At 44.0% G+C, this 21,361-nt stretch overlaps 1 protein-coding gene and 1 pseudogene across 2 annotated transcripts; both read left to right on the top strand.

Moving 5' to 3' along the window:
* Positions 1-155: 155 nt before the first annotated feature.
* SOCS4 (suppressor of cytokine signaling 4) lies at positions 156-14,826 on the top strand. 2 transcript variants are annotated; one of them, XR_005882570.1, is made up of 2 exons: positions 156-383; positions 1,162-2,582. XR_005882570.1 is itself a non-coding variant. In XM_040968688.1 (2 exons), exon 2 carries the CDS (start codon positions 12,586-12,588, stop codon positions 13,906-13,908), a length of 1,323 nt encoding a protein of 440 aa, XP_040824622.1. In that variant the 5' UTR covers positions 156-383; positions 12,494-12,585; the 3' UTR covers positions 13,909-14,826. The 2 variants fall into 2 exon arrangements, 1 of the variants encoding a protein (XP_040824622.1); XM_040968688.1 differs by lacking the exon at positions 1,162-2,582 and adding an exon at positions 12,494-14,826.
* On the top strand, positions 9,457-10,651 carry LOC121148576 (annotated as a pseudogene).
* Positions 14,827-21,361: the final 6,535 nt, after the last annotated feature.

Raw genomic sequence — 21,361 nt, 5'->3', positions numbered from 1 at the left:
AGCCGCTTCCCGCGCTCCGGCGCGCTGCCTCCGCTGCGCCTGCGCCGACCGCCCACGCCCAGCGCAGCTTCACTGCCCGGTGCGGTCGCCGGGTGGTGGCGTCACCGCGCTCCGGGCGCGAGGGACCGAGCCGGGGAGAGAGGGAAGGCAGGAGGGATCCGGACGCGGAAGTGGCGGCGGCGGCAGCGATCGCGGCGACCGCGAGGTCTCGGACTGGCCCCGCGCGCCGAGGGACGGGCTGCAGAACACCACCCGCTTTGGAGAACCCGAGCGAGAGGCAGGAGCGCTGGGGCCTCCTGTTCGCTTCGGCGAACTCCCATAGTGATGGCGATGGTGATGGCGACTGCGCCTCGGACCGCCCCAGTCCAGCTGCACCCCGGGAGGTGAGTGGGGGCGGGGAAGGGTGGCCGCTGCCCGGCCAGGCAGGCTTTTCGGTCTGGTCCTTGCCTCACCCGGGTTCACCTCGCCGACAGATCTCTCCGGGTGCCTGATCGGATCGAGCCCTTTGCTAAGGAGGGTCTAGTTAGAAAACAGATCTTGTCCGGAGGAAGAGGAAAGCCAGACCCTGTGAGCATCCCTCGTGCGGCCACCTTGTCTCTGCAGAGAGGAAGGAGGCACGAATTTCGGGTCCTGGTGGCTGCTGTCGCTTCCTACAGGTGTGGCACGTCCGGTAATGCTTATTCCTGGCCAACTGTGTCGGGAAAAAAATCCTTCAGAACAGGGTCACTTGTTTTTCCCTAATCACATACCCCAGTGAAGTTCATGGCCGTGCGGGATGGAAGTCTTAGGATTGAACTGTGTTGCTGAAGTCTTGGTTTCATCCTTGTGATCTGTGTGCTTCAGGTGTTCATGCCAGCGAGTTCATGCTGTTCTTGTGTCTTCGCGTTCTCCATGTTGGCAGCCCGCTCCCTGATGAAAACCTTCACATTCGTATTTGAGAATCTTTCTGGGATGTGTGTGTGTGTGTGTGCGCGCGCGCGCACGTGTATTGTGGTATCTATCTTCTGATCTCGATCAGACTTATTTTATGACTTTCCTGAGGCGCTTTTCCATGGTAGGGATTTCCCTGCTCTTTCTGATTTCATTGTGAAAGTCGCAAGCGCCCTTTAATAAGCAACGGTGAGCAATGTTCTTCACCTTGCGTCATTTTTTTCTTTTTAGTACCAGAGCTGCAAAAGGGCTTGCTAGAGTTTGTGCATGAATGAAGAGGGAAAGTGATTGATTCAAGAAGATTTTGAGATCGGCGCGGTGTTTTTCCGCAAAAGCAAAAACACCTGAGATGATGCTTTCCACATGTCTTGATTTTATTGGACATCATTTGTTTTGAGATGGATTGATCTGAGTATTGCTGGATGGAGTATGGATTAAAGATGAAACATCCGGCTCTGTGTTGAATAAATCATGATGAGATTTCAGGGAGGAAGTATGCAGAGCCCAGCAAAAGGAGAATCTGCAAATTGCATAACAAGAATTGTATCTGGAAAAGACCTCCACGGTGATACTGTTAGCACCATGTAGCTTCCAAACTGCATGGTGTCCTTACAGCTGGCCTTTCCCTGCCCCAGCAGGCAAGTGGTTGGATCATAGGGTAAGAGAAAAAAAAATATCTTTTGCCAATTTCACATGGATAAGGAGAGTGCAAGGCTTAGCCAGACATCCAGTGTTTAAATTTTCACACTGAGACACTGTGTGACCTTGAAAAGCTTCCTCTGTTTTCCTGAATGTGTGATTCCGTCTCTAAAATGCAAACCATACCCCCAATGAAGTTTAAGAGTCCATAGAAATTATTAGTGGATATTCTCACTGTCTCATGTTATTATGAATGAGGCATTGTGAGTCAAAGCTTTGTTTACAGTAGGTTTGTTTAAATCATTCATTCTCCAGTGAAATTTTTCAAGTGCCTGTAAATAAGAATGCCTTTGATGGGTTCGTGGTCTTTTTGAGGGCAATCAGCATTCAAACAGTATGCTGCAAATGATAGTGAAATGCTGAAATGTGTAACCTACATAGCCCCAAGATTGTCTAGTTATTTTAAATGACGTAGAAGAAAACAATACAGCTGTGTCAATGACAGGGTGTCAGTTTTTCCCTAATTGAGTTATTCATTATTAACAGAGCGGTGGCTCCTGTAAGCAGGCAGCCAGAGGTGCCAGTGGAAATGACGCAAAGATCACAGGCGTACTTGCCGGAAGGGTTGGTTTGTTGTGACCACCCAGGGTAGTATTACACTTAAAAATACTGTTGGTCTCAAGGGCAGTGTGGTGAGGAAATATGGATGCAGTATCACTGGTGGTATTAGCTATATGAATACTATCATCTTAGAGAATCTGTCCAAATGGTTTCATCAGTGTTGCCTTATAGAAGGAGTTTCTAAAATGTTTTTCAGTAAATCCTGTGAAAGAGAAGGCTGAAAGAGTAGCAATGACCAAGCACAAAGTATTGAAAAAATAGCGTTAAAGTTAGATTGGAGAGATGAAATTTTTTATATCTCCTGATCTTATATATCCTGAAATTTATTGGCCTATTTATTTAGGGGTTAAAAAAATTACTTTGGGGCCCGGCGGGGTGGGCTAGCAGCTGAAGTCCTCGCCTTGGATGCATCGAGATCCCATATGGGCGCCAGTTCTAATCCCAGCAGCTCCACTTCCATCCAGCTCCCTGCTTGTGGCCTGGGAAAGCAGTTGAGGACGGCCCAAAGCTTTGGGACCCTGCACCTGCGTGGGAGACCTGGAGGAGGTTCCTGGCTCCCGGCTTCAGATCAGCACAGCTCCTGCAGTTGCGCTCACTTGGGGAGTGAATCATTGGACGGAAGATCTACCTTTCTGTCTCTCCTCCTCCTCCCTGTATATCTACCTTTACAATAAAAATAAAATAAATATTAAAAAAAAAAAAAGTTACTTTGGGCATGTGCGAACTTGAAGGGATTCTAATAAAGAAAAAGCTGCCTGCTCTGCTCCCAGCCACCAGGTTCCCCTGTCTAAACCAGGATTTGATTATTGTGTTAAACTGATGGGAGATCATGCCTGATGTTGTCTGTGTTCATGGATGGAGAAACTAAGTCTCAACAGACGCACACCTAAATATCGGAGCCCACGCTGGTCACCTAGTCCAAGGTGTCCGCCACACTGCTTCTCCAAATCATAGCTGAGACCATAAAACTCAGAATTTAATCAGACGTGTAAGGACATAAAACAATTCCATTTAAGCCTAGTCACTTTTTATGAGTTTGTGGTTGAAACTTGTTATCCAACCTTAAAATCCACATGTAATGGTTACAAAATGGTGAAAAGAATCCGTCATCAGCCTTGTAAAAAGCTGCCTTCCATTTCTGTTTCAATTTGTTCATTTATATTGCAAGGGACTACAACTTTTGCAATTAAAAATTTGGTTACTTACATCCATATTTTCAAAGAATTTCAAACTGTAGGATGTTTTTAGAGGAGCATGTGTCGTGTTAGGCATACTGTCGAGTATTTTATGATATTTCAGAGACACCAGAGCTTTCTCAGCTCCAGGTTTTGGTTAAGTTTTGTGTGTATTTTCTAGCCTTGTGTGTAGCCTCTGTTTCCTCTTCCATTTTTCCTCATTTTGCCATTTCCCATCTCTCATTTTAAAAAATGTGCTTTTCTAAGTGAGAGATTCTGAGTGATAGTAGGAGGCAGCTAATAGTTATTCCCATTAGACTCAGTCAGTTATGGTGTTCCCATACGTTGTAGTACCATCCACAGACACCTGAGCAGGCTGCCATCGGAGCTGATAGCCAGATTTTGCAATGGGAACATTAGAGTAAGTGAGATTTTTCTTTTGTTTTGCTTTAATCAAAGACCAGTCCTGGTGAATGGCAGTCTGAGTTTTAGTCCACACTGGATGACTTAGCAGCTCGTACTGTTTCATATTACATACGGTCAGCTTTTAAATATGATATAGTACAGATAATGAAATTGGTTTTGGACTTTGATGTTTGTAAATTTTGTTTAAATAACTTCAGTGGTCTTTTTCTTCCCACATTATATAAACAATTAATTCTTCCCCATTCCCTTACTGCCTTCTCAGAAGAGGGTAAGAGATTGTAGAAAAAAATTTAAGTCTTTGGATCTTTTTATTTATTTTTCTTTAAGATTTATTTATTTTTGTTGGAAAGTTAGATTTATAGAGAGAAGGAGAGACAGAGAGGAAGATCTTCTATCCACTGGTTCACTCCCAAATGACCACAATGGCTGGAGCTGAGCTGATCTGGTCTGAAGCCAGGAGCCTCTTTCTGATCTCCCACATGGGTACAGGGTCCCAAGGCTTTGGGCTATCCTCCACAGCTTTCCTAGGACACCTGTAGGGTGGGAAGTGGAGCAGCCAGAATATGAACTGGCGCCCATATGGGATGCTGGCACTTGCAAGACAAGGACTTCAGCCACTAAGCTACTGTGCCAGGCCAGTAGAATTTTCTTTTAGCAAATTGATCTCATAGGAAAAAATAGTTCAAGAATATAAGCAAGAATGTCAAAACTGCTTGCCTGTAGGTTACAGATGTACAGCTTTTTACCCTCTTTTAAAACTTTCTGAATGTAGGGCCCGGCGCGTGGCGCAGTCTAAGGTCCTCACCTTGCACGCCCGGGATCCCATATGGGCGCAGGTTCTAATCCCAGAGGCCCCGCTTCCCTTCCAGCTCCCTGCCTGTGGCCCGAAAGCAGTCGAGGATGGCCCAAAGCTTTGGGACTCTGCATCCGCGTGGGAGACCTGGAAGAGGTTCCTGGCTTCGGATCAGCATAGCATCGGCCGTTGCACTCACTTAGGGAGTGAATCATCGGACGGAAGATCTTCCTCTCTGTCTCTCCTCTCTGTATATCCGCCTTTCCGATAAAAAAAAAAAAACTTTCTGAATGTTCAACATAATATATGAGGAGAGTACTGATTCATGATTTTTAGAATTAAGTAGTACAGATTGAAGGTGCCACACCACAGCAGGTAGAGTCAGCACGGGCTGTGCAGACACTCCAAATGGATTCTCACTGCTGTCACTGCTGCTCCACTTCTGATCCAGATTCCTGCCAGTGGTTTGGGAAAAGCAGCAGAAGGTGGCTAGCGTTCGAGTCCCTGCCACACAGGGTGGGAGACCGCACACATGCAGGATGAAGCTCTTGGCTCCTGGTGTTGACCTAGTCCACACCAATGTGGCCGTCGGGGTGGGAAGTGAACTAGCCAGTGGGAAACCTCCCTCTCTGTCTCTTCCTCTTTTCTCTGTAACTTTAACTTTTAAAAAAATAATCATTGGGCAGAGTTAAGCCTCCACCTATAGTGGTGACATCCTACATGGGTGCCGGTTTGAATCCCAACTTCTGTGCTTCCTATCCAGCAAAAAGAAGGCCCAAGTCCTTGGGCTCCTGGGCCCACATGGGAGACCCAGATGAAACTCCTGGCTCCTGGCTTCAGATCAGCCCGGCTCTGACCACTGTGACCACTTGGGGAGTGAACCAGGGGATGGAAGATGCCTCTCTCTTTTTCATTCTCTCTGCCTTTCAAATAAAAATAATTCTTTTTTTAACATGAACAAATCTCTGATCCTTGTATTGCCAGTTCTTAATTTTTCATTCCTTCTTCATTCAAGATTAATCTTCAGTGATTAGTGTTTAAACCTTCTTAATTTTTAGCTAGTAAGCTTATCAAATAAATGCTCGTTTCAGTTCCATAAAAAAAGGATTTAGTGTTAAGTTATGCAGGAAGATAGCTTACAGAAGCTTCTTTATGAAAAGGCATTCTGTGTAATTTGTTAAATATGCATTTAATCCTGTAGTGGAAAAATATTTCCCAAAATTATTTGTGATGTGGGATGCCAGAGCTACAGGTAGAGGGTTAATGTGCTATGCCACTGCACTGGGCTCTCACCTTACTTAACCAGATATCCATCAGCATTGCAGACGTAAAGATTTCCGTGATTAATTAAATTGTGTATAATAATGCCACTAACCAACAACAGAGAGAAGACAAATAAATTCTAAGACTTTTTTTAGTGGAATGATCCTAGTTGGTACTCCGTTACAGCTGTGGTCACAGTGGCTCCTGGGCCTGGGAACTTAGCTTCTTGGAAGTCTTTTGTACATACTTCCCTCTTAGACATTTGCCTCTACTAGACCTTTGATTTCTATACTGCATAAGGCTCATAATAAAGTCATTTGTTGTCTTCTGATTCATTTATACAGAAAATTAATGATAAGTTATTTGGAAGTGTTTGTTATGATCCTAATCCTGTACTCTTTACCATCCAGATTTCACAGATATGTAACTAGTACCAAAGCACCTTTTATTAAAACTCATCTGTAGTCTTTATGCAATAATAATCATTTGATGTGTGTGTGTGTGTGTGTGTGTGTGTGTGTGTGTGTGTGTGTGTGTGTAAGGATCTTGGGGGAGGGACACAGTGGTATTGCCTGTAATACTGGCTGATGCTGATGCTCCACTTCCGACCCAGCTCCGTACTGACCCGGGAAAAGCAACCAGGCTTGCCTCAAGTGTCTAGGCCCCTGCCACCCACATGGGAAACTAGGATGAGGCTCCTGGCTCCTGGCTTCAACCTGCTCCAGCCTGGGAGGTTTCAGCCATCTGGGGAGTGAACCAGCAGGTGTAAGATATCTGTTTCTGCATCTCTGTAACTGACTTTCAGATAAATAAATAAATAAATAAACCTCCAAAATTTTTTTTAACTAAAATACTACAATCCATGAATCCCTTCCAGTGACTTGCAAGCCACTATAGTACAGTGAAAGTCAGTAAGAAGTAGGAAAAGTGGGCCCGGCACAATAGCATAGCAGCTAAAGTCCTCGCCTTGAATGGGCACCGGTTCTAATCCCGGCAGCCCCACTTCCCATCCAGCTCCTTGCTTATGGCCTGGGAAAGCAGTTGAGGATGGCCCAAAGCCTTAGGACCCTGAACCCATGTGAGAGATCAGGAAGAGCTCCTGACTCCTGGCTTTGGATCTGCTCAGCACCGGCTATTGTGGCCACTTGGGGAGTGAACCAGTGGGTGGAAGATCTTTCTCTCTGTCTCTCTTCCTCTCTGTATATCTGCCTTTCCAATAAAAATAAATCTAAAGAAAAAAAATAGGAAAAGCCTTTTAGAACTCCTAGATTTCCCTCGGGAATCTGACAGAGTGTTGATAACATTCTCAATTGTGTTTCAGAATTGTGTTTATTTATTTTTTCAATTTCAAAGGCAGACAGCCCACAAGAGGAAGATCAGCTAATCGAGTCCCTGGCTCACTCCCCAGATACCCACAATAGTCAGGACCAGTCCAAAGCCTTGCTCAGGGCCGTGATCAGGGCCTTTCATGTCAGTAGTGGGGACCCTGCTCTTGGGTGACACCTGCTGCCTTGGGTTACCGTTAGCAGGAAGCTGCAGTCAGAAGTGGAGGCAGCCCTCAACCAGGCCTTCCCAGACAGGAAGTAGGCATCCCAAGCAGCTGCTTCACTTCTCTGCCAAACTCCCATCCCACATGTTTAAATTTTAGACAACTACAAATTAAACGTTAAGTTTTATTCCTGCTTGAAGACTTTGACATTAGAGTACATTCTAGACCATTTATTAATTTGTCAAGACAACATTTTTTAAAAGTGAAACTTCTTGAGTGTGAATTCGAATTTATTCTTAGCTACGAAACAATAACTAGTTGGAAGAAAATTTTCAGTTATATTAACTCTTTGAGTACAGGTAACTGTATGGAAAACTTACCTGAGTCAGTGATATGGGTTATATTATGGACACCCGCCACATTAATACATCTTAGTACACTTAACCTAAAATCCAGAGGCACTTGATTGATTGGTATGTATTGTATGCGAGTTGGTAAACTGCACCAAAGGAAGCCTGTTTGGTTAACATACACGTTACATATAAGAAAACTTGGAGATGATTTTCCAAAGGAAAATATCAGATTGTTCTGCAGCTTCCAGATCTGTTGAGTTCCAACTATATCTGATACAGTGATTACTTTTCACTTTGAAAAATTAATTATCTTCATGTTATATTCCCTACAAAATATCTGTTGTTAACTGCATTCGAGACAGAAGTATTCTGTGATCTTGTCAAGTGCTATGTGAGGTCTTCTAAAAGCCTATGGGAAAAATTGAATTAAAGGTAATGTGGCAGGCCCGGCGCCAAAGCCTGGTAAGTAAAATCCTCACCTTGAACGCACTGAGATATCCCATATGGGCGCCAGTTCTAATCCCGGCAGCCCCGTTTCCCTTCCAGCTCCCTGCTTGTGGCCTGGGAAAGCAGTCGAGGATGGCCCAAAGCCTTGGGACCCTGTACCTGTGTGGGAGACCCAGAAGAGGCTCCATGCTCCTGACATAGGATTGGCTCAGCTCCAGCATTGCGGCCGGTTAGGGAGTGAAGCATTGGACAGAAGATCTTCCTCTCTGCTCCTCCTCCTCTGTATATCTGACTGCAATAAAAAGGGGATGGGGAAGATAATGTGACGGGTCCGGTCCTGTAGCCTTGCAGTTAACATCCTCCTCTTGCACATGCCAGGATCCCATATGGGTGCCGCTTCTGATCCCAGCGGCCTCGCTTTCCATGCAGCTCCCTGCTGGTGATCTGGGAAAGCAGCTGAGGATGGCCTAAAACCTTGGAACCCTGCACCTGTAGATAAGCCAATGGTGGCATAGTTGGCTAATCCTCCACTTGCAAGTGCCATCATCTTAATGGGTGTCCTGGCTGCTCCGCTTTGCATCTGGCTGCCTGCTTACAGACCACCCTACACCACATGGGTGATCCAGAAGAGGCTCCAAGCTCCTGGCTGCAGATAGACTCAGCTCCCTTTAGGGAGTAAGTCAGCAGATGGAAGATCTTTCTGTCTCTCTCTATATATAAATCTGCACTTCTATAGACAGTGTGGTTCCTTTGAAAGGTTTTGAAAAGTTCGAAGATTGAAGTATTGCCCCCGGGAAAAGATGACCACACCCTCCAGAAGAGGAGAAAATGAAGGAAGAAGCACCACGATGAGAAGTGGCAAGGTGGCATGATCAGGGAGCAGGAATAAAGTCAGCCAGCCAGCCAACTGCCAGGCCTGAGTGTACTCCATCAGCAGTTCTTCATGTTCTGCCGGCTTACCGTGTTCCAGGAATGCAGTCAGTGAACTGCCAGAACATATTGTTAAATACAATTTGGCTGTGCTGAGTAATATTTCTTTGAAAATTAGAACGGAAATATTTTCCCCTAAGGTTTTTGAGATGATTACATAGCCATGTGCTAAGTCAAAATAGTATAATCACCAAATGCTCTTCAGTGTTTAGAATCAGAGCTCTTTTTTTATTTGGCAAGTCTGTCATTAGTTCACACTTTTATGAACTTGCCAGTCATACTTGCCAATACAGATGGTTGTTTCCAATCCTAATGTTTTGAAAATAGGCTAAAGAGTCTAGAGATAAACAGTTTCTTGACTATTTTTTTTTTCCCTCCATTTCATTTTCTTTGGAAGATAGAGTGGCCAAGACTGATTTTCTATCTACTGCTTCACTGCCCAAAATGTTGCCATTCAGATCTGGACCCAGCCAGAAGCAGCAGCTGGGGACGCAGCCCCAGTCTCCCTGGTCTGGGGCAGAGACCCAAGCACTTGAGTCATCGCTTGTCACCTTTCCAGGTCGTGCACTGGCAGAGCTGAGAACGGAAGCCAACACCTGCGGCTCGGATGTGGGCTGTGGGCATCCCAGATGGCATCTGTCTTAACTGCTGTGCCAAACTTCCATTCCAACTGTTGCTTTTGTTCTTTTTTTTCCCCCTGTGTTCCTCTGATATAATCAAACGTTATTGGGGATGTTGCTTGATTTCCCCAGTCACAGAATTTAATTTATAGAATATTTGAAATTATAGAGACCCTACCCTCCAATTTGGGGTTACATTTTATTCCACTTCAGAATACTTAAATTCCACCGATGCTGTCATTGCTGTTGTCATGACGTTCCTTGTTTTACATTGAAACTTCTAGTTTGTCTGTCTTCATAGAAAAGATATTGTGTTACAGAAATGTACCGGCTATGGTTTGATTCGGCATGTTGTGACTGTTTCCATCTGTTCCCATGGTCACTGGTTAGGCCCCTGTTAACAGCCAAAACCGTGAAGCAGATCGAGAGTAAGTCTGCTTTTCAGGAAGTCTTGGACTCTGCAACAGATAAACTTGTTGTGGTTGACTTCTCAGCCACACGGTTCGGACCTTGCACGATAATCAAGCCTTTTTTTTTTTTTTTTTTTTTTTAATCAAGCCATTCTTTCATTCCCTCTCTGAAAAATATTCCAGCGTGCTGCTTCTTGAAGTAGATGTGGATGACTGCCAGGATGTTGCTACAGATTGTGAAGTCAAATGCATGCCAACCTTCCAGTTTTTTAAGAAGGGCCAGAAGGTGGGGTGAATTTTCTGGAGCAAATAAGGAAAAACTTGAAGCTACCCTTAATGAACTACTATAATGCTGTTTTCTGAAAACATGACCAGTCTTCAGTTGCTGAAAACCTGTAATTATTATTATTTTTTTTTTACAAAAACATAGGAGATAGGGAACTATATATACAACTGCCATCTGATCATAAAGAACAATAGAAAATCAATTCTACACTTAAAAAAAGAAAAGAAAACAGAATATACTGGCTTGTCGGTTCTAATCCTGGCGGCCCCACTTCCCATCCATCCAGCGCCCTGCTGGTGGCTGGGGAAGCAGTCGAGGACGAACCAAACCTTGAGACCCTGCACCTGCATGGGAGACTTGGAGGAAGCCCCTGGCTCCTGGCTTCAGATTCGCTCGGCTCCAGCCATTGCGGCCGGTTAAGGAGTGAACCATCAGACAGAAGATCTTCTTCTCTGTCTCCTTCTCTCTGTATATCCGTCTTTCCAATAAAAATGAATAAATCTTAAAAAAAAAAAAAAGAAATGTACTGACTTGTTTTCAAATGATCGAGATACAAGGCAATGTGTGTAAAATGCCATTTTTAAAATTCTGTCTTCTTGGGCCCGGCGCGGTGGCGCAAGTGGTTAAAGGTCCTCGCCTCGCACGCCCGGGATCCCATATGGGCGCCGGTTCTAATCCCGGCAGCCCCGCTTCCCTTCCAGCTCCCTGCCTGTGGCCTGGGAAGGCAGTCGAGGACGGCCCAGGGCTTTGGGAACCTGTACCCGCGTGGGAGACCCGGAAGAGGCTCCTGGCTTCGGATCGGCATAGTATCGGCCTGTTGCGCTCGCTTGGGGAGTGAATCATCGGACAGAGGATCTTCCTCTCTGTCTCTCCTCTCTGTATATCCGCCTTTCCAATGAAAAAATAATAAAAATAAATCTTTAAAAAAAAAAAAAATTCTGTCTTCTTTACGAACTACTTAGTCTGATCATGAAGTTTACGAGTTGTGAAGATGAATTGACAAGGCTGCATTGACAACGCTACCTGGTGGTGATTGTTTTTTAAATAAATTGTTACAGAGACAGGCTTTAGTCTAGTGGCTCACACACCTACATTCCATCCCAGAGGACCTGTGTTCATCACATCTCAGCCTTTTGGCTAAGGTCAAGTGCACAGTACTTGTCTTCAGTTCCTGGCTGTGGCTGAACTCCAGCTTTCTGCTAAGGAAACCCCTAAGAGGCAACAGTGGAGTCAGCACCGTGGCGTAAGCATAACAGGTAGAGCCAGCCCCTGTGACAGGAACATCCCATAAGAGTACTGGTTCAGGGCCCAGCTTAGTAGCCTCGCAGCTAAATCCTCGCCTTGCACACACGGGGGTCCCATATGGGCACCAGCTCTAATCCCGGAGGCCCTGCTTCCCATCCAGGCTCCTTGCTTTGGATCAACTCAGCTCCAGTCATTGAGGTCACTTGGGGAGTGGATCAACAGATAGAAGATCTTCCTCTCTGTCTCTCCTAAGTCAAAAAAAAGAAGAAAGAAAAGTACTTCTTGAAGTATTGTGGGCGTTTGGGGAGTGAGCCAGCAGAGGGAGGGTGACATGATCTCTGTCCCTCAAATAAATATTGTTTTAAATATTAACCTCGATTTACATATATGTGTTTGTTTTAAAAACGGGATGGGGCAGGCAGAGCTTCCATCCATTGGTTCATTCCCCAGAGCCCTAGTAACCAGGGCTAGGCTCGAGCAAGGTAAGGTAGTAGTATCAAAAACCAACATGTAGATTTGTGACTGTCTTTAATTTCTTCAGCCTTCTATACAATCAAATTGAAACTGAATGACATTTGAGCATATATTACAATAGAGAGATGAGACTTGGATTTTTCTGAAAATTAGCTGTGGAAAGAAACTCAGACTCAAAACCAAGTGGCACTCTGACGTTTTTCATGTGTTAGAGGAGTTTATTGAAATGGGAACGGCGTCTTGGGACTGTCTTGCAACGCTTCTAATACTCTGTCTGTCTTATGTAGTAATTGTAACTTCTTTTCCCCATCTCATATCTAATTGAGTCTTAAAATATAAACTACACAGAGTAGACGACAAACAATTAATTACTTTTCTCTCTCTTTGCTTAGACACATCCAGAAAGTACCCCGAAGAAACATCCTACTGGAAAAACTGAAAAAGCACCATTTATAACCCTGGACTCTGTGGATAATTTCTCAAAATGGCAGAAAGTGGTGAAAGTAATAGTCAAAATGTAGATGTAAGGCCCAAAACTAGCCGAAGTAGAAGTGTGGACAGAAAAGATGGTTATGTGTGGAGTGGAAAAAAGTTATCTTGGTCCAAAAAGGGTGAGACCTGTTCAGATGCTGCAACAGTGAGCGCTGTGGAGAAAGCTGACGTTCCTCTGAGGAGCCGAGAACGGAAGCACAGCTGCGCGTCCATCGAGCTGGACTTGGACCATTCCTGTGGGCACAGGTTTTTGGGCCGATCTCTGAAGCAGAAACTACAGGACGCTGTCGGTCAGTGTTTTCCAATAAAGAATTGCAGTGGTCGGCACTCTTCAGGGCTTCCATCTAAAAGAAAAATCCATATCAGTGAACTTATGTTAGATAAGTGTCCTTTCCCACCTCGATCAGATTTAGCCTTTAGGTGGCATTTTATTAAACGACACACTACCCCCTTAAATCCCAAATCAGATGAATGGGTAAGCACAGATTTGTCTGCAAGTGAACCGCGGGAGGGTCACGTAAAACAAAGAAGGAACATGGAAGAGGTAGACTGCTTCTCACGTGCCAGTGTCCCGCCCTGTGTCATAACTACCAGTGGTGCTTTGTGTGCAGTTGGTCCTGTGACTGACTCAGCGATGAACCTGGCTTCAAGCCAGAGTATAGAAGATAGCGATATGGATTCTGATGATGAATTTGTAACACTTTGCACAAGTTCCAGAAAAAGAAACAAACCCAAATGGGAAATGGATGATGAGATGCAGCAAATGGAAACCCCTCCTAAGTACCACACACAGATTGATTATGTCCACTGCCTTGTCCCGGACCTCCTTCAGATTAACAATAATCCATGTTACTGGGGAGTTATGGACAAATATGCAGCCGAAGCTCTACTAGAAGGAAAACCAGAAGGCACCTTTTTACTTCGAGATTCAGCACAGGAAGATTATTTATTCTCTGTCAGCTTTAGACGCTACAGCCGTTCTCTCCATGCTAGAATTGAACAGTGGAATCACAACTTCAGCTTCGATGCCCATGACCCCTGTGTCTTTCATTCCCCTGACATCACTGGCCTCCTAGAACATTACAAAGATCCCAGTGCCTGTATGTTTTTCGAACCACTTTTGTCCACTCCTTTAATGCGGACATTCCCCTTTTCCCTGCAGCATATATGCAGAACAGTTATTTGTAATTGTACAACTTACGATGGCATTGATGCCCTCCCAGTTCCCTCTCCTATGAAATTGTATCTGAAGGAATATCACTATAAATCAAAAGTTAGAGTTCTCAGGATTGATGCACCGCAACAGCAGTGCTAGGAAAAGGCCAGGAACATGGAAAGAACTGGATGGAGATTTTTGACTAGTTTTGTTTTGGTTTGGTTTGGTTTGTTTTTCCTTAGGCCAATTTGAATTTTTTTCCAAGTCAGTTGACATCCACAGTGGTCCCCTGGTCAGATTCTTCCTCCAGGTTAGTTGGTTTTTCATGTGATGCGCTGACTGCTTAAGGCTGTGCCTTAGAGGGTAGCTGGTTTTTTGATCAGATGCTTCTGGTTTTTGTTTGTATGGATTGTATACCTACACATTTTTTTCTTTATTTAACTTATGTATATGATACAGGCATATTTGGTAGGCCTTGCAAGCCACGTTTGAAAATGCTGTATCACATCCTGTTAAAATCATTATATTTGTTTCTACATGTAAAATATTCTGTTAATTTATGCTGCCAGTGGTTTTTTTTTTCTCTTTTTTATTACACTGCATTATGTGACAGTTTTTTAGGCACTGGGATTTGCCAGTGTTCTTAAACATAACATATAGTTCCCCATCCTCCTCTTTGCGTTGTCTTAAAATTCTTCAGTAACATGAGTATTGTTATTCACCACTCATACTAACAGAATTGACATTTGTAACTTACTAACGGGATGTTAAAGGTAGCAAAATGACTTAAAATTTATGTTTTTCATGTTATATGTTAACCACAAAGCAGGATTTCTGAATAAGATGAACCCAGTCGGTAAGGCTCAAGTGAGAACATTACATTCCAGAAGTGCGTTCATCCTGTAATGCAGCAGGACTGTCACTGCTGATAACATGTCAGCCTGAAAGAGCTAAACCACCTTGACAACGTGAATTTTATTCCTTTCTGCAGAAGCTTCAAAAATAATAATATGTTTGCAGCTAGTAGTTACAAAGTACTAAAGCAGCTGTAAGGTTTTTCTGTATTATGAACTTGCTTCTACTTAACCCTTTTATAAAAACTTTGAGCCTGTTCACTTTAAGGGAATTCCACAGTTCATAAATGGCCGCAAGTTTCTAATAGTAACCAAAGAGTACCTGCAGAGATTTTTGTTCCTTTAAATTTAACCTGAATGCAAGAGGTAAGCAGGGAGCTCAAAATTGAGAAAGCTTAATGCTTTTTTTTTTTTTAAGATTTATTTTTATTATTTTTTTTTTATTGGAAAGGCGGATATACAGACAGGAGAGACAGAGGAAGATCTTCCGTCCGATGATTCACTCCCCAAGTGAGTACAACGGGCCGATACTATGCCGATCCGAAGCCAGGAGCCTCTTCCAGGTCTCCCATGCAGGTGCAGGTTCCCAAAGCTTTGGGCCGTCCTCGACTGCTTTCCTGGGCCACAGGCAGGGAGCTGGAAGGGAAGCGGGGCTGCCAGGATTAGAACCGGCGCCCATATGGGATCCCGGGCGTGCAAGGCGAGGACTTTAACCACTTGCGCCACCACGCCGGGCCCAGCTTAATGCTTTTGATCTTCAAGTTCCAAACTATTATTCTCTTTAGGGTTTATGTTTTTAATGTGGCTTCAAACTAAACCTCTCTGACTGCCACGTGGCTTATGTCACACTAAGTAGTAAGACAAAAGGATAATACTTAAAATTAGTAAGAACAGGGCAGCATTTTAAAAACCTGAGCCCAAGGTAACTAACAAATTACCTGGAGTGGTATGCTAACTTCTTAAGGCGTCAGTCGCTGATAAAATCTGTACAGATTGCCCAGTTTTCCTTCTGATGAGGTATCTACCCTTTATACAAATTGGCATTTTTAACATAAAAAATTGACTTTTTGATGTTAGTTTGGTTGTATTATTAAACTGCGTCTACCTAGATTTGAAGCTCTCAAGTGAGACCGAGTGTTTCTTGTGTTTATGTTGAAATAGCTTTACCCTTCCTTGCATTTCTGCTGATCACATCAGTATGGCATTTTTCAATAATAGCTTTCAAATACTTAGCAGTTACTGCAAAATGAAACCAGGAGTGTCTGTTTCCGTTATCTTACAGGTTTGGGTTTGTCTTCTCAGTGATCTCAGGTTTCCTGTTCTCAGTGAGGGGGTAGCACTCAGGGCCCTTCCCTGAGCAGCTGTGAGGCCCCGGTACCCTCACCCCGTTGGGGGTCAGTCTCTATGTTAAAGATACCTACCTTTGAGAAAGGAGAGGGTCTCCTACTGCCTCTTCTCTGTTGTAGCACTTTTGCAGATCACTAAGCAACTTACCTTGGCCAATTCAGCATTTCCTTAAATAACCCACCTTTGGCAACAGAAAAGTAACAGTATGATACAATTCCACCCTAATTATAGTTTTTATCAGACTTTGATAAAAAAGACTTTCTGTTTCTGTGAAACAATTATTTTAAATATCCTTCTTTTTAAAATAACTTTATCAGTACAGAAAACCTAAAAAATGACTAGCTTCTGAATATCCTGTTAAACAGTAGTTTTATAACAAAAAATGAGATATAATTATGTTGTCTTTTATAGCAGTAAAACTTAGTGTTTATATTAAAGTCAAACTCGCTTTTCATATCATTCCAACTGATTGCTTGTGATATATTTTCTCTGGCTTTTCATTTTTTTTTTTCAACTTCAAGGTATTAACAGCTTAACGTTTTCAAAATACTGCCGTATAGGTGGCCTTGAAGTATCTACTAAGTGAAAATAGAGAAAAGACACTCGCTCTGACATGGTTGGTGTTTTTCTTCGGTACTTGCCGCAATGAAAAGAAATTTGAAAGTAGAAATATAAAGACGTGAGAAGGGGCTTGTTTACCATGAAGGGAAAGGAGTAGGGAAAGATTAATTTTCAAACCATTAAGCAATTGGAATTTAGAATGGTAATCACTTTGTGAAGATCCATTTGGAGGAGCATCTAGTATTCGAAAACTAACTCCTAAAAATGCTTAAAACTGCATTTATTGAATTATAGAAAAAGAGCAGATCTTCAAAGGAACAGTACATGGTGATACGTGGATATCCATCTAAACATGTTTTGTGACTGTGTTAAACCCTGGGAACGTGGGAAAATGGGAATTGCAGTGTTAAAAGGCGTTCAGTGTGGTGGAAATATGGAGAGCATATTGGTGAGAAAATGGAGCTAACAGAAATATAAAAAAAATATTAAAATTAACAGTTTGCACATTAGCTCAGGGAAAAGCCTTGAGTGAAAAGGAGCTGCTTAATTGCTAATAGCTAGTCTGGACCAGACACTTAACTGCACTTTGGGGATCACTGCATGCTAATCAGGGTATAAACTTGAACTTTTCCTTGAAGTTTCACAGGACATACCCCCGCCTTAAAAATGAAAAAGTAAATAAACTACAGCATCTTGGTTCGTATTATAAAAACTGAAGTGTATAAATATTCATGTGAGTTTTCCCCCCATAATCATGCCATTCATTTATAATTCATAATTGGAATGGTTTAATTTAAAGGCAGACCTAATAGGAAGACACTTAAAGGAAGCTCTTAGTCAGCTTGTGGCTAGATTTATCAATTTGATGATCAACCTGTGTTCTTTGCTGGATTTCCGTTAATGGCCAGCTCTGGCCAAACATGGCTTTCAGTTAGTTTTGGCTTTTTATTATGAATAATAGAAAGAATGACTTAGTAATTAGAAGCTCCTCTTCAAAAGTAAGACAAATGTGGCAAAAAAAGAAGTCATATCGTTACACAACTTTCATTTCTTTTGACACAAGAAAAAATAAATCCTTATCAGTTATTCATGAGCCAAAGCCATTAAGGAAATAAATCAAGTTACCAACTTTCTATCTCTGAAGTTGAAATCATTTTATAGATCCATGTGATCAAAAACTTCCTTCCCGTGAAACAAAAGGATAACATTCTTACAGTCTTTGTTTTTCATTCAAAATACTCACATGTGGTTGTAATCAAAATCCAGTAAATGGGTTATGCATTGATTCTGGTAGAGAAAATTTCACGTGAAAGTAGAATGAGTTATAAGACATTCTGGAAACACAACAAGGAAAACGGTGTTTAAATGTGAAATAGCCTGGGTAATGCATGCTAAGTTAATTCCCAACTAGGGCAAATTGCTATTTCTGCTTTGGGAAAAATTGAGAATTTTTGTTTAAACACAGTTTTACATTAATTTTCGTTTGTAAGGCAAGGACAGAAAGCACAAAGGGTTTTCTTTATTAATGCCCTGTTGGAAATGAACCTATTGTGCTGATGCAGTAAGATTAGATACACAAAATGGAAGTGACTCTAAACTGACTTTTTAAGTAGAAATATAGGTGGTGGGTATAACCCAGTAGAAAGGCATTTGGGACACATGTGTTCTATTTCAAAAAAGTACATGTCGTTTTTTATTTACTTTATGTTTTTTAGATTACTCAATCTTGATGTCTTTATATCCCAAAAATCTAGGTAACTATACTAGTCCTTTTAATTCTGAAGGATAATTATTTCGTGAGAAGTGACCCTTGGAGCATACTTGAAAGTAATTGCTATACAGCTCTAAAATACTGGTGTGGTCATAGATTTTCATAATATTTCTGTGGTGGAATCCGCAGAATTATTCTCTTGTTACTCTGTAAGAGACTTTCTGGGCAGGATTTGACAGTAGAGAAATGGATACAATTTGCACTGATGTCATAGCATCTGCAGTTAGAACAACTGCTGTTTTTCCTAGACATTGTAAGATCTATGTAAAGTTGCTATCTTAAAAGTTGACTGCATTTTTGCAAGGAATACGATATGCCCGTTGCTGTGGTTATAATCAGATCTGGTTTTCGGACTTGAGAGCCATGGTACAAAACCCAACAAGAATTTTTCACATTATACTGAGTGCTAAGAATTGAATAATTCTCAGCCAAGTGTGGATGATACGTGCTTGTACTTGCGTATACAGAGTTTCAGTATCAGCCTCACCAAGCTTGTCAATCAGGCTGTTACACCCTCTCCTGCCCCCAAAACAAGTAGACTTTCCAGTTTATTTTTAATCCTCAGGTTGAATGTTTCTTACTGGATGTGAATTCAAATTTGTTGATCTGAGTGAATTTTCATTTCTGAATTAAAACTGCAAAATCCAAAGGCTTTGTGTCCTGTATTTAAAGAAACATTGTGTCTGCTTACTTCACACATTAAACCTAGGGTCCAGGAAAGAAAAATTTTAAAATATGTTTTACACAATTTCTGATAGTGTACTGTTTGTTGCATTGGTTTCGGTCTTCCAAAAGCTACGTCAACATAGGGTGGAATACGAGGGAACAACGTGAAGGCTAAAGGGGAAGGCAGGGCTGTCCATGGCGTCCTGCAGGCACCGGTGGAGAGCTGGAAGTGGCTGAGTCTGGAGCGCTTCAGACTGCAGTGTCTCCTGGGAAAGTGCAGGTGCGACTGATCCTGTAAGGGGGGCAGTTAGGCAAGTGTTGACAGGGCCACATTGGCCTGACCTAGGACACCGTCAGTACCGTTACTGGCCTCTTGCAGGCAGGGAATGCTGGGCACTGGTGGTCAGTTTGGCAGAGCCAGGGCTGGGATGCGGAAGTCACTACCTTTTGGGGCATGGTTTTTTTATTTTACGTGAAAGCAGGAAGAGCTTTGATCTGCTGAGTCATTCCCTGAATGTCTGCATCAGCTCTGTCAGGGCAAGACCAGAACCAAGAACTCCATCCTGGTCTCCCACATGGGTAGAAGGAGGACAAGCACCTGAGCCATCCTGGCTTCCTTGGCACATGCATTACAGGAAGCTGGAGAAAAAATGGAATGCCAGGGCAGGGTCATGAGCAGTGGCATAACCTGTGCCACAACAACGACCCTGAGGGTGCACCCTTTTTGACAAAAAGTCTTAAAGTTTTAGCAATATTCTAAAGCCAGAATTAATGACTAAAGTTCACAATGAACAAAGTAAAATTCAAGATTGGGGCTCATCACGAACTTCCCTGTTGCCTCGGGTCTTGTGGCCCCAGAAAACACTGCCTGAGGGCATTGTCCATAGGTTTTGATCCAAAAGTATGCCTTCCCTGGACATGGGTGTTAGGAGATTCTCTGTTGCGCCTTTTTATTATGAAAATTTTACTGGAGCGTATCCAGGGATGTCTTGCTTCCCGGAATATATAGTGGAAACGTCCTCCTGCCGGCCCACTAATTCCTTACATCTGAGGCAAAACCGAAGCCCTACAAGCTGCTGTAAATACAAAAAAAAAAAAAAAAATGCATACAATGCCTATAAATACTACACATTATACAGTTACCCTGATGACTTCATTAGGAGTTAGTAAATTCCATGATGTATGGAGCCATGTGTCAATCATCTGGGTCTGACGAAATAGGTACACAATGCTTTGTCCCCAAATGACGTGAGATAAGCGTTGGTCAAAAAATATCGGCAAAACCAGTTTCTCAGCGTTTGCAAAGGACTTCCCTGTCCTGCATTGATTTTTTAGTTCTTGCCACTTTGGGCGGAGTTTCTTGATCCCCGAGTCACGCTGCAGTCGGCCTGCATACCCCAGTCAGCATCCAGGCCTGACTCTAAGACCCAAGGGGAATTTGCGTTCAGCAGTTTGCTGCCCTGCTGACTCACGACAGGCGTTTCCTCCCTAATTTTCCAAGGAGAACCCGGCCACGGGGTGGGCACGCGAGATGCCAAGAGCTGGGTCGGCGGCGGCACTGCCGCAGGGCCACGTGCAGGGGGCGCCGTGCGAGGCGCAAAGGGGAACGGGAGAGCCGAATGAGGCGGCTTCCGGGGAGCCGCGGATCCGGCGGCGGGGGAACCCCGGGCGGCTGGCCCTACTGGCCAACTCGGACTTGCCGGCCGTCTGCCCCTCGGCGCTGTCCCCCAGAAAAGGGTCCGCGGAGCTGACGTCTGGCCAGGTGAGACTGCCTCCTGGAGAAGGACCGGGGAGCTGAGGCAGCGGGGACCTCAAGTCATCGTCGGTGCTTGGGTCCTGGTCGCCTCCTGTGCTAGGGCTAAGTGTCTCCCTTGGTCAGCTTCCTGCCACGCGAGCTGTCCCCCTGGTCGCTAAAGGCGCGGTGGCCTCGGGGGACCCTCGTGGCCCCCTTGGGGAGCGCACCTTCTGCCTGGGGGCACCGTTCCCCACACAGGGTTGGAGCATCACAGCAGGCCCACGGGAGCGACACGACACGGTCGCCTCACTGCCCGGGACGTGCCCACCGCCTGCACCGGTGTCTGTCACGCGAACCCGCGTCGCGCGCAGAGGTGGCCTCGGCCAGCGCTCAGGGCTGCTTTGCTCAGTCTCGGGGTGGGGCTGGCGGTGAGGGACAGGAGGGATGGACAGTGTTGTGGCCTCAGGTGTCTCAACTCCTGCACAAAAGCCCCCCGGACACTGCGTGGACTCGGGAGTGTGAGAACGCGCTTCTCTTCTCTCTGGGAGGAGTGGGTGACGCCCCACCTGCTTTCCGACCAGAAACCTTGGAACAGGTGTCTTGCGGCATTCAGCAATCTTTGCACTTGATTTAGAGATCTCATTGTATAGACGGAGGTAACAGAGCCGGGGAGGAGGG

Source organism: Ochotona curzoniae, unplaced genomic scaffold (assembly GCF_017591425.1).
Source record: "Ochotona curzoniae isolate NIBS_2020 unplaced genomic scaffold, NIBS_Ocur_1.0 scaffold_4701, whole genome shotgun sequence".
NCBI lineage: Eukaryota > Metazoa > Chordata > Mammalia > Lagomorpha > Ochotonidae > Ochotona > Ochotona curzoniae.
The sequence above is the reverse complement of the archived record's forward strand: the minus strand, read 5'-3'. Positions and strand labels throughout refer to the sequence as shown.

Bases quoted from the DNA above. Each gene is read 5' to 3' on its own strand.
- SOCS4 (XM_040968688.1), top strand. From the start codon at position 12,586: ATGGCAGAAAGTGGTGAAAGTAATAGTCAAAATGTAGATGTAAGGCCC.